Here is an 18,662-nt window from a genome sequence, read left to right on the forward strand (position 1 = left end):
TTTTTTTGTTTTAGTAATGGGATAAATAATAATTTAGAATTTAGAATATATGTATAAATTGGAGAGTTAGATTTGTAATTTAATGGAAGTTAGGGGGTTAGTTTTGTGAAAAGCGAAAATGTAAATAGTACTATTCATATGGGATAAATAAAATATGTATAAAGTGGGGAGTTTGATTTGTAATTTAATGGAAGTTAGGGGGTTGGGATAAATAAAATATATGTATAAAGTTGGGAGTTTGATTTGTAATTTAATGAAAGTTATGGGGTTAGTTTGGTGAAAAGAGAAAATGTAAATAGTACTATTAATGACATATAAGACAAATTTTGTCGAATAGATAATATGTTAATAATTTGTGACTTTGTGAGTGTAACATCTATTACACGATTGTTGTTTGTTTTTTTGTTAAAAATTGATTGTTATTAGTTGTGTTACTTGTGTAACATACTTCATTGCTTTTCAAGTCACAAATAGAACCAATCGACTAAACTTGAGAAAAATCTAGTACAAGTTATGACTTTGAATTAAAATATGAAAGAAAAAATATGTGATGATGTCTTTGCTCATAAACATAAATCAATAGCCTGTATTTGAAATTTAAAATATAATAATCCACAAGCAATCAAGCACTCAACCATTTTATAAAAAACATACAAAATCTTGTAACTTTCATATAACTACTTGTTATGTGCAATTTGTCATCTGTGTAACAACAAAATCTGGGCTCATGTGGCTCTGCTAAAATATATCAACACCATTAAATATTTTATGAGAAATATATAATTAACAGAAACTTTTACAATGAGTATTCTAATTCTAATTCTAATATACAGATCAGGTTAGGAAGCTCAAACACAAATATTTAAAGATCTTGAGTTGGGCTCAACTCAATCAATTTACATACCTATAGAATGAATACTACTACCTCAACTCACCTAACAAAAAAGATTAAACAAAAATTATTTTGAAAATGAAGCATTTTTGTTTAACTAGTATGCTGCTGCTGCTGCATATTCTTGAAATTGGTGCAATTTAACAAGGCTTTAGCATTCATCTCTCTTTCAAACCTGCAAATATAATTTAAACCAACTAAAAGCTCAGTTATTGCATCCTCAGTTTTCTCTTGATCTGCAAAGAAGAGTGTTTGCAAAAGAAGAACGCCAGTTTTTGGTATCAAATTCTGATGTTCAAAGCATCTTTCACTTTGCCATTTCATCATGTTATGTGCCAATGGTGACAACCACTCTAATATCTTCCTCAAAGCTTCTTTCCATTCCCCTGCAAGAACCGGATCACCTGCCGTAAACCCGATCCCTTTTAACCGACACCTTAATGAAGACCGAATGCTATTAGGCAACATCGAGTAGATATCGTCCCTTGCATCGACACCAACCAATTGAGGCGATCTTATCATCCTTTCTGTCACAATTATCAAATTGGCATAATGTAAAGCAAGAGCAGCAGCTCCTAAAGTGTTTGATGATGGTTTCAAAATCTTTGAATTCGTCTCAAAAAAACCATGTGAAAGATGGTTGTTTTCTTGATGTTTTGAACTTTTAAACAAAGGCCCTGATACAAAGTTGAACGAATCCAACGATTGATCTGACGGATAAACAGTAGCTGAAGCCGAAAGACTACGAGGAAGGGAAGAAGGATAGTAACAATAACCATGGTTAACATGGAAAACAAGTTTAATTCTTGCAAGAATTGTGAAAATTGATCTTGCAAGCAATGAAGTTACTGTATCGAAACTTTTATTCCATAAAGACTTCTCTTTTAAATACTTAATTTCTTGTTCCTGCCATTGTACCTTATGTTGTATATCAAGAACCTTTTGATGCTTCATAGTATGATCAATTTTATGATTACTGTTACATTGTAACAATTTCTTCAAACTGTTTTCGATTACAGTTAACTCATCAATCTCTCGATGAAGCGTATTAGTAGCTGTAACATATCTTTCCATCTTCTTAATCTTGGCCTCCATTTCTTTCCAGCTCAATATCCAACCATATGGATCACGGCCCGTGTTCGCGAACCGATCAAACAGTGTCTCGAAAGACCGTAAACTCGAGTCTTCACATCTTTTACTCAGCCTTGACACCGTTATCGCAACTACTTTCAAGTTCTCAACCATCTCAGCACATGCCAACCCGAGAAGAAACTCATCATCCATTGAGACAATTTTTCGAACACCTTCTGTGCATATCGATTCACTGCGTAAACGAGCCATATTTTTATCGGATAAAAGCTGCCACGTGTAATATAACTTCGGCATGATTCCGGCAATCTCGAAAGCTAAAACGCCGACCTTTGATTTCTTTATTCTGTTTGGTTGTGTAACATGAACGGAATCAAAACTGTGTGATATGGACTTCTTTACTTTTATCAGCCATGTTTCAATACCCATGTTGGATTTACAAATTAAACTGAAAAAGATCAAAACTTTATGAGTGTATATGGTGAAATTTGAAATTGGTAATTAATTAAAGAAATAAATTGATGTGAATGTTTTAGGGTTTGAAGTGCGTGAATGAATTTAATTTGAAAGAGAAAGGTTAAGGATTGAATTTGAAGATTTGATGGCGTTCATGGGAAGTGCGAGGGGATGCATTATATTGCCTGCTTGATTACAAAATGCACATGCAATCAGAGTGTCAATTTATTTCTTTTTTATTTGTCATACGAATCATTTCTATTTTCTCACGTATTTTTGTAATTGTTATATTTAAATTTTGATTAAATTTTGATTTTAATATTTCATCAACTCCCTCAGCTCGTGTATTTTTTTTTTTAAAGGCCTGGTTGTCATTTTTTGACTTAGGATGCAAATGTATAATTTAAAATCAAATTAATATAAATAAATTATCACATTTTTCCAATGGTACTACCTCTAATCACCACATACTTCATATTGATTTATATAAGGATTGAATATTGTTGCCTTATTGCAATTTTAGTTTGACCTTCCCTATAACCACATTATTACTCCGTATTATTTTTGTTGAGTTTTAACCGAGACTCTTTAGGTTTCTATGTAAATTTGTTGCATTTGAAGTGGAATGAGAGACAACACTATCATACTTTCATCTAACAACTGTTATATCCCTAGTTTTGCCTGTGAGAAGCTATTCGGTATAATTTTTCTATTTTTTTCGTTTCTTTTTATTGTTTGATTCATGTTGTTGTAGTAGGAAGATATGAAGGAAAAACTAGAATGCATTTGAAGAAGTAACCTAGGTGGTCTTGTGTCGGAATCAAGTTGTCTGCATAAATGAGGAAGATGATGTCTAGAAGGAGACCTAATTATTTTAAAGATGGGCTTAACTTGAGTTTAAGTTGGCTGGTTCAATGAACTTTTTTTATTCTGATTTATATTTATCTGTTATTTTTTTAATTAAAGTTATTGTATCAATTAATATTTGTTTATCTTTTATAAATGAAATTAGTATTAGCATTGGTTGTAAGCTTTGTTAATTCTTAAAAGATTAAAAGTAATTTAATAATTTAATTTTAATTTCGAGGTTAAAAATGTTATTTCTGTTCTCTATTCTTTTTTCAGGACAGTTTCTCGTGGGCGTTGTTGGTGATACCTTCACCGCTCATACTACTTTTACTAGGGGTTAGGTGTTACTTTATCTCGTTAAGATCATTTTTAACGCAGCGTTAGAGGGGTCCCGACAGGCTCGCTGACGCCCTCTGACGCCTCTAACACGTCGTCACATTTCACGCCCCCGGGGCGTCAGTCGAGATTTTCACGGAAAAAAGGCGTTAGGCGACGTGACGTTTTTTGATTGGGCGAATTTTGTAGCTGTTGAGTAACGGATATTTTTTGATTTTTTTTTTAAATAACTTATATTTAAATCTATATAAACCCATCAAACCCCATCATTTTTAACACATCAAACTCTCCATTTTCTCTCATTTTAACACTTTTACTCAAAATTTTTATATAATTAAATGGCATCGTATTTACTTAATTCGGAATTCGATTCGGAAGACGAGCGTATTGTTGCACTAATTCAAGAATTAGAAGGTGAAGATGCCGAAGTCGAATCATCCGAGCGTGCTCCAAGATCCCGAATTTATATTCTTAGAGATCGAGAGAAAGCCGCAGAAAACTTATGGAAGGATTATTTTAGTGACACGTCCGTGTTTCCGCAACATAAATTTAACAGGCGTTTTCGTATGCTGATGTGCGTAGAGGTGTATACAAAATAGTTATATTTTTACTACAAAATACTATTAAATACGATACAATTTTACACAAGATATTTATTTATTTATAGAATGGATATACCTAAACCTTGCTACAACACTTATAGGCAGTGTACCTAATCGTACAGTAGTGTAGTTTTTAGTAAGTCCGGTTCGTTCCACATGGAGACTTAGCCAAGTTTAACGCTATATTTTTAACTTGTAATTGTAAAAATACAAAAATATATATAAGTAGTATTATTATTATAAAAGGGGGGTTTTACCGTTTAATGACCGGTTTGTCGATTTTAAAACTTTAGTCGCAGTTAAAACCTAATGTAAAATATTAAAAATAAATATAACTTAAATTAAAGCGTAAATTAAATAACGATAATGAAATTGCGATAAAATAAAATTGCGATAATTAAATAGTACGATAATTAAAAGTGTAATTAAATACAATGACAATAAATAAAAGTGCGATAATTAAAAGTGCAATTAAATATGAAATAAATGAATTATGCTTATTTAAACTTCCGTAATCATGATGTTCGACGCGTTGTTTTTAGTTTATTCCCATGGGTTAATTGTCCTGAATTATTTGATATGTCCATACGAATTTGTCCATAATAGTCCATCAGTCATAATCATAAAGTGCGGAAGTCTTCGTCAAATTACTCTTATTCCCGAAGTTAAATATTCCAACTAATTGGGGATTCGAATTGTAACAAGGTCTTAATACTTTGTTTAATGAATACACCAGGTTATCGACTGCGTGTAAACCAAGGTTTTACTACTTTGTTAACAATTACACCAATTACCCTTGAATGTAATCCACCCCTGTTTCAGCAAGTCTATTAACTATTAATCCAGTTCCGTGTCCGGTAAAATGAACAATTATTGGTATTTATAGATATCCTGCCCACCGTACACAGTCAAGCGTATGTGATTATATATAAATACGTCAAATTATAAGTCTATATATTAAATTAACGAGGTATCATTTAGTTAATATAAAGCCCATTAATAGCCCATAGTCTAATTGCCACAAATGTCATTCTTTTATCCAAACCCCAATTATGGTTCAAAGCCCAATTATCCAATTTTAATATTTAGCCCAACATCACGATTTCTTCGGCATTAAATAAACATAATAATAACTTAGCTACGAGACATTAATTTAAAAAGGTTGAACATAACTTACAATGATTAATAATAGCGTAGCGTTACACGGACAGAATTTCGACTTACACCCTTACAACATTCGCTAACATACCCTTATTATTAGAATTTAAAATTAAAATTATAATATATATATATATATATATATATATATATATATATATATATATATTACGAGTGAGAGATAGATAGATGGTATGGATATTCAGTCAACCAGGGCGTGCTTTTATAGGAATGTGGCCTGTTACTATTCACCATGCGATCGCATGGGTTTTTCACCTCCAGGCCATGCGATCGCATGGCCTCTATTTCCAGCTCAGGTGAGTTTGTTTCTTTGCTTGCCGACACTTTTAATAAATAATATAATATATAAATAATTTTAAGAATTATTTAAATATTATATTATATTTATGTGCATAGTTGACTTGTAATTTTTAGTCCGTTGCGTCGAGCGTTGAGAGTTGTCTTTGGTCCCGGTTCCGGATTTTCGAACGTCCTTGCGTACAATTTAATATCTTGTATTTTGCGTTTCACGTCTTGTACTCTTGTAATTTTGAGACGTTTCTCACCAATAATTTGAACCACTTTGATTGTAATTTGTACTTTTAAGCTTTTTGGTCATTTGCGTCTTCAATTCGTCGAATCTGTCTTTTGTCTTCACCTTTTATTATTTAAACGAATATCACTTGTAAATAGAACAATTGCAACTAAAAGCTTGTCTTTCTTGAGGGATAATGCTATGAAATATATGTTCGTTTTTAGCATTATCAAATATTCCCACACTTGAGCGTTACTTGTCCTCAAGCAATATAGTCTTGAAATAAAAATACTAGAATCACTTCTTTATTCTTCACACTTTGTACATCAGTGATTTTTATACGGCGGTATGAACAATGGTAGTAACGATGTGGTTTACAGTCCCACATGACTATAAAAATTTAGATCTTTAAGGAAATTGGATCTTTATGAAAACATTTGATCTTTTGAAAATACGATCTAGCTTTTACCCTAGATAAGTTTTCCAGAATAACCCTTCACCGGTGTTTGCAAAATGTTTTTGTGGGTTTGGTGGGTTTCAGATTTGAAAATTTTAGCTCAAAACTTGCGGTTTTGTGTCACCCACTTGCTAACCTTGTATTGGGAAAGCAACATGTCCAGTATATTTGCTCCGTATATTACCTTTCGGTAAACTACCGTCCGGTTGTAAAGGAAAGCGTTGAACAAGCAACTGTTAAGGCAATGTCCCCTGACATGCTTTTAATTATGGTCTATAACGTGTCGGATGCAATTACTATCCTTGGTAGGAGCAATAGTAAAGCTCACCCTTATAATTTTTCGGTCTGGCACAAGGTCCTGTCTTTGACCATGCTATGCAACCACCGTTCTTACGGTTGACACCCGATTTGGTTCAGGTGACCTAATGAATTCTAGGTGAATTCCTAGGATTTTACGTTCAATGGTAATGAACGCATTAAAAATGGGTTTTTCAGAAAACAAATTGGTTTATAATTTTGATCAAAATATTTTCTCGTTCAAGCTCGAGTTTAGATATCATTGAATTCCATGAGTTTGTAATTCTCAATCTTTAAAGTCAATCTCAAGAATTGAGTAATATCAGTCTTAAAAGCTAATTTTTGATCTTTTAAGGAGATTATCCTTTCTGGGGATCTGATTCATTAGTCTTATCAAGCTAATTTGCACGGCGTCCTCCCCATTTTACAAGACAGATCCTCTCATGGTTAGGATAAGTCTGACCACTTGGCGACCCTATTTGATGTTGAGGTCCGTGTATTTCCTGCTGATTTTAGTGATGACTTTTCTAGATTTTTCGTCAACCTACAGCTGGTCTGGACGACAACTTCATGACCTAAATCAAGAAGCGCGTGTCTTTTTCGGAAGACTTTACTTCCTTTTAATGATGGAATTGATTCATCGTGTAGATCCATCTTTTTTTCAAATATATTACAGTAAATCGGGTAAAACTGATTAGTTTAGTCCAAAACAAAAGTATATTCAGTTATTTGTACAAAAATATATGATATATGTTTTAAATAACTTGGTAATTTTTCCCACACTTGGCTTTTATTTTCCTTTCTTTGCCTTTTTATTGTCCTCTATTCCATTTTAAATGAATTCTAACATTTTGGGTTGTTTCTCAGTTTATGTGTCATAACCCGTCCTAAACCATAAGGACAAATATAATAACATATGATTTCATCGTGAGGTATTGACCTCTATATGCGACATTTTTCAAAGAAAACTGCATTCGTTTTTACAATACAAACCATAACTTTTATTAAAAATACAAAGTTTAAACAACATAATAATGATTATCGTTTAGCGATAATCTTAGCCTTACAAACTTTACATGTGATGATAACAACACGATTTTCAACGTATTTTATATTACAACTTCTCCGATATGCAGTTTTATTTTTGACACAAATATGCATACTCAAGATCTTGCTTAAATTCAACATGTTGCAGCGGAAGCTTTTAGTTATCACATGAGAATAAACATGCTTAAAACGTCAACATAAAGTTGGTGAGATATAGGTTTAATGCCGGCAGCGTTATAAATATAGACCACAAGATTTCATATATAAATGTTTTAATAAAAATATTCTAAGTTGTTGAGCACTTGATAACCATACTTAACATTTAATCAACGTCGCATATTCCCTTTATTATGAAATCTTACTACACCGTACCAAGTGTAGTCACCGAAACGAAGTACTGTGCAACCGTTGAATACTGGTCGTCCAGTCCGGTTGGGGTCGTCAGGCCCGATAGAACTATCAACAGGATTCACGTTTACAATACCTCATGTAAATAGTAGTTACCAAGTTACAGGGAAGTATGCCAATGGTACAACTCAACGTAGAATATATATTTTTAATCACTTGTGTCCATAACGTAAATCATAAAATGCATGTATTCTCATCCCGAAATATTTAGAGTTTAAAAGTAGGACTATATACTCACTTTTGCCTTGAAGGTATTTAACACGACTTGGTCTTCGATAGATATCACGAACCTAACCATATATATAATATATCAACATATTTTCTTTTCAAGTAATCGTTACATATATATATACTTATAATACTTTTAATATTTTCTTAGTCCGTAGTTAGCAGTCTGTTGTTAATGGTCCACAATTAGTTGCTCAATAAAATAAATAAAGACCCCATCGTATTCGTATTGATCAGAATTAATCTCGACCCATGGTACCATGTTGTCAAATGACGTGTTGCGTACATAAAGTATCGTGTTGTCAAATGACGTGTTGCGTACAATCATGAGGTCTTATGATTAATCTTCTCGTGTTGTTTACGGGTGGTCCTGAAATATATAAAATCAAATCATAAGTAATTATATATAAAATATCATATTAATTAGAAAAGATATGATTAATTTACTTTTTCTCCAAATATTTTCGTAGCTAAACTAGCTTCGGATACCCAATCTTGTTTTAGTCGTAGTTTCTTCATTACAACTTCGTTTTTTTTTGTTCAACTTGCCACTTCCTTGGATCGAGTTAAATTTTAAGAATATGAACTGAAAATACCTTAGTTTGTATTCGAAATCACAGGTTATACGTCAAACTCAGGTGAAACTTATGAAAGTGATCATTTTCCATCATAAAAACAACATTTAATGATCATTTTTCTAAAAATACTTACACTTTGAGTTAAACCATGAAATTTTTATGTGTTAATATATTCATAAGAAATATCATTTTTCCAGAACATGAACTTCCAATTCAAAGTTCAAGATGGTTTTTAATTATTCAACCCAAAACAGCCCCCGGTTGCACTCCGACGATGTAGATTCAGTTTTTAAGATGTTCTTTGTAAAACCAAGTTATATCTTGTTAAGTTAGCATATCATTATGATATATTACAGGTCTTGAAGTGTTTTAAATGTTAAGTTAGAAGGATCTATTTAGTTTGCGAACAAGTTTGAAATCATTCAAACTATGTTCTTGTTGTTAAAATTTTATAACACAAAATAAGATAGCTATATAAATATGAATCGAATAAGATTATGAACAAGGTTACAACCTCAAGTTAGTTGGAAAAAGTTACTGTAAGAGATAAGAAATAATCTTGGAACCAAAAGAGTGGTGGAGTTGGATTGAAAAGTTGGAAGTAAACTTGTATTCTTGGAAGGATTATTGAAGTGTTCTTGAAAGGTTTTTCTTATGATGATTATAGATTGGTTTTTGATCTAGTTTTTGATTTAAGTGTTGAAGGTTTGCTGAATGGTTTGAGTATATAATTAGAGAGTGTTTTAGAGATATAAAATTTGAGTTAGAAATCAAAAACATGGAATGATATATAAATAAATATGGAATGTGATATATGTATGTAAAAACAAAATCCTAATTTGTAATTTTTATAATTATTGTATGCTAAAGGTCAAAAAGTGTTTCCCTCTCATTTAGGGCAGTACTTTTGGTGATTAAGATTTTGATTTGATGTGTATATACTAATAGTAAATACGTATAGAAAGGGATAGCAGGACCAATCGAAACTCTTAAAATCAGTCCTTTCCCCTATTCCTATACATACCTTGGCAGTGCGGTCACAGGTCTACTCGCCAGTGTCTTCCTTCCACAAGTTCTACCTACGCTTCCCGGTTATAAGATCTCAGACATGCTCTGGTCCCGGGTGTCTTCCAGTGGTCTTCTAGCGTTATAAGAAGTCGTGTCCGTCCCAAGCGTGTCGTTCGTAATGGAAAGAAAGAGACCCCTACTTCGCTTTTTTGTTGGATCGCCGGCGCGAACACAGTGGTCTCTGACCAGGACCAGGAACCAATTCGAATTTTGCTTTCTGAAAAGAAAGAAGGTCCATTTTCCCACGTAGTTCGTCGGTCAAACCAACAATTCTCTTCTCAAAGTAATAGCTGGGTATGATACGGGTGCATATACCCTAGATATACGTATAAAAATCTTGAGAAAACGGAACGAGGATTTAAATATAGCTATCTTTTGTAAATATACTTATATTTTTTCATGTATATAAGCCCTTTAAAAGTGATTAAATACATATCTATACGATATATGTATAAGCATTATAAGTTATAAGTATTTATGTCAAAGAACGTTACATATAGTTATCGTTTTGAAAACTTAAGTTAGTAGTTTCAAAGTATACTTAAAATCCCTTGTTATTACTACACAATGATATGTTAAACCATCCTTAGATCATGTTAAATATGTATAAATACGTATATGTACACAATCTTATAATTATCGTATGTTATATAGTTCGTGATATCATCGGTCAAATTGGACGGTCAAACGTTGTGTAAAACTCTTTTCAAAAACACAAGACTCAACAATTTGGATTGCTTATCATGTTGGTAATGTTTAATTTATGTAAATATTAATCTCATATGTATAAAACGATCGGAAAAATTCCGGGTCGTTACAGTACCTACCGTTAAATAAATTTCGTCCCGAAATTTTAAAATTGTATCTATTTTGCTTCATTGAGAAATAAATGTGGATACTTTTGTTTCATCTGATCGTCTCGTTCCCAAGTAAACTCGGGACCCCTTCGAGTATTCCAACGAACCTTAACGATTGGTATGTTGCTCTGCTTGAGCCGTTTAACTTCACGGTCCATGATTTCAACTTGTTCTTCTATGAATTATAGTTTCTCGTCGACTTGGATTTCTTCAAGTGGAATGGTGAGGTCTTCCTTTGCAAGATACTTCTTAAGGTTTGAAACGTGAAACGTATTATGTACTCCAGCGAGTTGTTGTGGTAACTCGAGTCGATAAGCTACCGGTCCAATGCGTTCGATGATCTTGAACGGGCCTACATACCTTGGGTTCAGTTTACCCCTTTTACCGAAACGTATTACACCTTTCCAAGGTGACACCTTTAGCATAACCATGTCACCGATCTGAAACTCTAATGGTTTCCTTCGGACATCGGCGTAGCTCTTTTGGCGACTACGGGCCGTCCTCAATCTCTCCTTGATTTGTACTATCTTCTCAGTCATTTCGTGTATGATCTCGGGACCAGTTAATTGTCGATCTCCTACTTCATTCCAACAGATAGGGGATCTACACTTCCTTCCATACAGTGCTTCAAATGGTGCAGCTTTAATACTCGCATGATAACTATTATTATACGAGAATTCTGCTAATGGTAGATATTTATCCCATCCGTTTCCAAAATCAATCACACATGCCCTGAGCATGTCTTCAAGAGTCTGAATTGTTCTTTCACTCTGCCCGTCAGTTTGTGGATGATATGTGGTGCTCATATCCAAACGAGTTCCCAGGGCTTCCTGTAGTGATTGCCAGAACTTTGATGTAAATCTACTATCACGATCGGATATAATGGAAATAGGTATTCCATGCCTTGAAACAATTTCCTTTATGTATAATCGTAATAGTTTCTCCATTCTATCTGTTTCCTTTATAGGCAAGAAATGTGCAGATTTGGTAAGATGATCAACTATTACCCAAATGGTGTCATAACCCCAGGCGGTCTTAGGTAACTTCGTGATGAAATCCATGATAATACCGTCCCATTTCCATTCTGGAATTTCTGGTTGTTGAAGTAACCCTGACGGCTTCTGATGTTCTGCTTTGACTTTGGAACAAGTTAAACATTCCCCAACATATGTTGCAACGTCTGTCTTTAAATTAGGCCACCAATAATGCGTCTTAAGATCTTGATACATCTTTCCAACTCCAGGATGTATCGAGTATCTTGTCTTATGTGCCTCGTTCAATATCAACTTCCTTAATCCACCCAACTTTGGTACCCAAATACGGTTTGCAAAATATCGAATTCCGTCTTCCCGTATAACGAGTTGTTTCCCATACTTCTTCATTATTTCATTTCCTATGTTTTCTTTAGTAAGAGCTTCTCGTTGAGCCTCTTTGATTTGTGAGTTGAGATTCATGCGAATTTTTATGTTCATTGCTCGTACTCGAATTGGTTCCCGTTCCTTTCTGCTTAGAGCGTCAGCCACTACGTTCGCTTTCCCGGGATGATAGCGAATTTCACAATCATAGTCATTTATCAGCTCGACCCACCTAAGTTGCCTCATGTTCAGCTTTTTTTGATCAAAAATATGTTGAAGGCTTTTATGATCAGTAAACACAGTGCATTTAACCCCATATAAATAGTGTCTCCATATCTTCAATGCAAACACTACTGCTCCCAATTCTAAATCATGCGTCGTATAATTCCACTCGTGAATCTTCAATTGTTGGGATACGTATGCTATAACTTTCTTCCGTTGCATAAGGACGCAACCAAAACCTTGTCGCGAAGCGTCACAATATATCTCAAAATCATCGTTCCCTTTAGGTAACGATAAAATAGGTGCTGTAGTCAACTTCTTCTTCAGTAATTGAAATGCACTCTTCTACTCAGAAGTCCATTCGTACTTCTTCCCTTTTTGCGTTAACGCTATTAATGGTATAGCTATTCGGGAAAAATCTTGAATAAACCTTCTATAATAACCGGCTAAACCCAAAAATTGGCGTATCTGCGTTGGTGTCATAGGAGTCTCCCATTTTTCAATGGCCTCAATTTTAGCTGGATCAACATGAATTCCTTTGCTACTAACAACGTGACCAAGAAATTGCACTTCTTTCAACCAAAATGCACACTTAGAAAATTTGGCGTATAACTGTTTCTTTCTTAACAATTCTAATACCAACCTTAAATGCTGCTCATGCTCTTGCTCATTTTTAGAATAGATGAGAATATCATCAATGAAAACTATAACAAACTTATCTAGATACAGACTACAAACTCGATTCATGAGGTCCATGAATACAGCTGGTGCATTCGTTAATCCAAACGGCATGACCAAAAATTCGTAATGACCGTAGCGTGTCCGGAAAGCAGTTTTCAGAATATCTTCTTCTTTGACACGTAGTTGATGATAGCCCGATCTTAAGTCGATTTTCGAGTACACACATGATCCTTGCAGTTGATCAAATAAGTCGTCAATTCTCGGTAGTGGATACCGATTCTTGATAGTTAACTTATTTAATTCACGATAATCTATACACATCCTAAAAGATCCATCCTTCTTTTTAACAAATAAAATTGGAGCTCCCCACGGTGAAGTACCTGGTCGTATGAATTCTAGGTCCAGTAATTCTTTTAACTGACTCTGAAGTTCTTTTAACGGACGGTGCAAGTCTATATGGAGCACGGGCAACCGGTGCAGCACCTGGTACAAGATCTATTTGAAATTCTACAGACCTGAAAGGAGGTAGTCCCGGTAATTCTTCCGAAAATACATCGAGAAAGTCTCTTACTACATTTACATCATTAATATTCTTCTCATTTTCTTCAACTTTCTTTACATGTACTAGGATGGCATAACATCCCTTTTCTAAACACTTTCGAGCTTTCAAACAGCTAATGAGATTTAGGTTTGGATTACCTTTATCTCCGTATATCATTATCATTGATTTATCCTTTCGAGGAATACGAATTGCCTTTTCAGCACACACCACTTCGACTCCTACTTTGGACATCCAGTCCATGCCGATAATTACGTCAAAACTTCCTAATTCTATGGGTGTCAAATCAATCTTAAATGTTTCTCCAGCTAAATTTATTTTACAATCACGGCAAATTTTATCGGCTTTAATTAGTTTACCATTAGCTAACTCAATCATGTACTTAGCATCTAGAGGTAATGATGAACAATTCAATTTAGTGTAAAAGTCTCTACACACATAACTTCTATCGACACCAGTATCAAATATAATAGATGCTGATAAGTTATTAATGATAAACGTACCCGTAACAAGCTCCGGGTCTTCACACGCCTCTCTAGCATTAATAATAAATGCTCTTCCACGTGCAAATTCGTTATTCTTCTCTGGATTCGAGCACTGGCTCTTATAATGACCCTGTTTCCCACACCCATAACAAGTAACAGTGGCCAAGGCAGTTCTATTTGCATTAGTGGCAGGAGTCTTGGTGCCATTGGTATTTGTAACAGGAATCCTACAATCTTCAGCAAGATGACCCCTTCGATTACAATTATCGCACACCACATTACAATAACCAGAGTGATGTTTGTGGCATCTGTTACATAAAGGATTTCGTCCTTTGTAACCTGAGCTTGAACCACTACCCACACCTTGCGTGGTTTCTTATTTCTTGTTGGATTGTTGATTACCTTCCCACTTTCTTTTGTTTTCCGATGTCTTGACATCAGTTTTCTTATCCAGAATAATCTGGTCCATCAACTCGTTTGCCATAGTGATGGCTTCATGAATAGTCTTGGGTTTCGATGCTGTAACATTTGCCTTGACATTTTTAGGCAAACCATCTTTGTACAGTTCTATCTTCCGTTCTTCGGTTGGTACCAATTCGGGACATAGCGAAGCTAATTCCATGAATCGCTGATTGTAGTTGGTGAGTTTAGTACCAATAACTTTCAGGCTTCGTAATTCAGCTTCCAACTTCCTAACCTCGTTCCTTGGACAATACTCGTTGATTAGCATTGTTTTGAATTCTTCCCAGGGAGTATCATAAGCTACATCTCCTCCTACGGCCTTCACATAGTTTTTCCACCACGTGAGTGCACTATCTTGTAAGGTGCACGATGCATACTTGGTCATGTCCTTCTCAATACAACCACTGATTTTAAACACAGACTCAATCTTTTCGATCCACCAGGTTAAACCGACCGGTCCTTCTGTTCCACTGAATGATGAGGGCTTGCAACCTTGAAAAGTTTTGTAAGTACATCCCACACGAGGATTTGGGTTAACTGTAGCACCTCTCGCAGCCTCGACCCATAACATTCTGTCGTTCACTCGCTGATTGATGAGTTCCTCAATTTCTTGTTCCGTCATTCGGTTCAATCGCGCCATAATCTTCAATAAGAATGAAAAAAATAATTATTCACATGGAATATTATAGATGTAGTATGTATTTACAGTACTTCGTAGCTTATTAATAATATGAACCAGTTATTATTATAAAAGCCTTTTCTTCTTATTAGCGTTTTATAATTATATCTAGGGTAGTACCTACCCGTTAAAGTTCATACTTAATAGCTTAGTACAGAAATTAATTACTACCATCCAAATAATACTCAACCATGGAAAATTATTGCATTTCACACTTCACTATTTTACATATGCTTATCTTACATCAAATATTAAGCAAACCACACTAGTAATATTATACAAAACGTTTTATGATCCCATGGTTTAAAACAACAGCGCATCATTTAACCTCAAACGTTTGTGTTCAAAGAAATCGCTTAAAGGTTATCTTGACTGTCTCCCTGCGTTTTGGCTGAGGGGCTGAAGAACTGGATGCCGGGATAGAACTAACAGGAATAGCGGGAATAGGGGTGGAAGTGTCTGGTGGATTTGGTGCCACAACATCCTCACTAAACTCGGGATTTGGATTTTCCAATTCAGTAGCCTTTCATTTCTTTCCTCTTTCGAACTTGTCTTTCGTAATTTTCTGTATTTATTCCTCCTCAGGATCACTTTCCAGTTCCTCTTCAATTGATTCATCCGAAAATTGTGAGTCTTCTCCAAAGGTGTCATTTTCATCATCGGATAGGTTAATGACTGGAACACCATCTGAAGATTCTGGTTCGGAGTCGCTGAATGTGATAACAAGTTCTAAGCCAGACATCTATCACATAATAACTAGCACATTAGTACCACATAATATTTACATATTAATTTTTAACCAACAAGCATAAGCAATAGTTTTCTAAATCAAACACGGTCAAAGTCCAGACTCACTAATGCATCCTAACAAACTCGATAAGACACACTAATGCAAATTTTCTGGTTCTCTAAGACCAACGCTCTGATACCACATGTCATAACCCGTCCTAAACCATAAGGACAAATATAATAACATATGATTTCATCGCGAGGTATTGATCTCTATATGCGACATTTTTCAAAGAAAACTGCATTCGTTTTTACAATACAAACCATAACTTTTATTAAAAATACAAAGTTTAAACAACATAATAATGATTATCGTTTAGCGATAATCTTAGCCTTACAAACTTTACATGTGATGATAACAACACGATTTCCAACGTATTTTACATTACAACTTCTCCGATATGCAGTTTTATTTTTGACACAAATATGCATACTCAAGATCTTGCTTAAATTCAACATGTTGCAGCGGAAGCTTTTAGTTATCACCTGAGAATAAACATGCTTAAAACGTCAACATAAAGTTGGTGAGATATAGGTTTAATGCCGACAGCGTTATAAATATAGACCACAAGATTTCATATATAAATGTTTTAATAAAAATATTCTAAGTTGTTGAGCACTTGATAACCATACTTAACATTTAATCAACGTCGCATATTCCCTTTATTATGAAATCTTACTACACCGTACCAAGTGTAGTCACCGAAACGAAGTACTGTGAAACCGTTGAATACTGGTCGTCCAGTCCGGTTGGGGTTGTCAGGCCCGATAGATCTATCAACAGGATTCGCGTTTACAATACCTCATGTAAATAGTAGTTACCAAGTTACAGGGAAGTATGCCAGTGGTACAACTCAACGTAGAATATATATTTTTAATCACTTGTGTCCATAACCTAAATCATAAAATGCATGTATTCTCATCCCGAAATATTTATTTAGAGTTTAAAAGTGGGACTATATACTCACTTTTGCCTTGAAGGTATTTAACACGACTTGGTCTTCGATAGATATCACAAACCTAACCATATATATAATATATCAACATATTTTCTTTTCAAGTAATCGTTACATATATATATACTTATAATACTTTTAATATTTTCTTAGTCCGTAGTTAGCAGTCTGTTGTTAATGGTCCACAATTAGTTGCTCAATAAAATAAATAAAGACCCCATCGTATTCGTATTGATCAGAATTAATCTCGACCCATGGTACCATGTTGTCAAATGACGTGTTGCGTACATAAAGTACCGTGTTGTCAAATGACGTGTTGCGTACAATCATGAGGTCTTATGATTAATCTTCTCGTGTTGTTTACGGGTGGTCCTAAAATATATAAAATCAAATCATAAGTAATTATATATAAAATATCATATTAATTAGAAAAGATATGATTAATTTACTTTTTCTCCAAATATTTTCGTAGCTAAACTAGCTTCGGATACCCAATCTTGTTTTAGTCGTAGTTTCTTCATTACAACTCCGTTTTTGTTGGTTCAACTTGCCACTTACTTGGATTGAGTCAAATTTTAAGAATATGAACTGAAAATACCTTAGTTTGTATTCGAAATCACAGGTTATAGGTCAAACTTAGGTGAAACTTATGAAAGTGATCATTTTCCATCATAAAAACAACATTTAATGATCATTTTTCTAAAAATACTTACTTTGAGTTAAACCATGAAATTTTTATGTGTTAGCATATTCATAAGAAATATCATTTTTCCAGAACATGAACTTTCAATTCAAAGTTCAAGATAGTTTTTAATTATCCAACCCAAAACAGCCCCCGGTTGCACTCCGACGACGTAGATTCAGTTTTTAAGATGTTCTTTGTAAAACCAAGTTATATCTTGTTAAGTTAGCATATCATTATGATATATTACAGGTCTTGAAGTGTTTTAAAAGTTAAGTTATAAGGATCTATTTAGTTTGCGAACAAGTTTGAAATCATTCAAACTATGTTCTTGTTGTTAAAATTTTACAACACAAAATAAGATAGCTATAATCGAATAAGATTATGAACAAGGTTACTACCTCAAGTTACTTGGAAAAAGTTACTGTAAGAGATAAGAAATAATCTTGGAACCAAAAGAGTGGTGGAGTTGGATTGAAAAGTTGGAAGTAAACTTGTATTCTTGGAAGGATTATTGAAGTGTTCTTGAAAGGTTTTTCTTATGATGATTATAGATTGGTTTTTGATCTAGTTTTTAATTTAAGTGTTGAAGGTTTGCTGAATGGTTTGAGTATATAATTAGAGAGTGTTTTAGAGATAAAATTTGAGTTAGAAATCAAAAACATGGAATGATATATAAATAAATATGGAATGTGATATATGTATGTAAAAACAAAATCCTAATTTGTAATTTTGTATAATTATTGTATGCTAAAGGTCAAAAAGTGTTTCCCTCTCATTTAGGGCAGTACTTTTGGTGATTAAGATTTTGATTTGATGTGTATATACTAATAGTAAATACGTATAGAAGCTGGGTATGATACGGGTGCATATACCCTAGATATACGTATAAAAATCTTGAGAAAACGGAACGAGGATTTAAATATAGCTATCTT

The 18,662-nt window shown here is 33.9% G+C and overlaps 1 protein-coding gene across 1 annotated transcript; it reads right to left on the minus strand.

The window, feature by feature from the left end:
* Nucleotides 1-881: 881 nt before the first annotated feature.
* On the minus strand, nt 882-2,322 carry LOC139895675 (protein PSK SIMULATOR 1-like). The gene has a single exon (XM_071878208.1). The coding sequence runs from the start codon at nt 2,276-2,278 to the stop codon at nt 986-988; it is 1,293 nt and encodes a 430-aa protein (XP_071734309.1). The 5' UTR covers nt 2,279-2,322; the 3' UTR covers nt 882-985.
* Nucleotides 2,323-18,662: the final 16,340 nt, after the last annotated feature.

The sequence above is a fragment of the Rutidosis leptorrhynchoides genome, chromosome 3, assembly GCF_046630445.1.
Source record: "Rutidosis leptorrhynchoides isolate AG116_Rl617_1_P2 chromosome 3, CSIRO_AGI_Rlap_v1, whole genome shotgun sequence".
In the NCBI taxonomy this organism is placed as follows: Eukaryota; Viridiplantae; Streptophyta; class Magnoliopsida; order Asterales; family Asteraceae; genus Rutidosis; species Rutidosis leptorrhynchoides.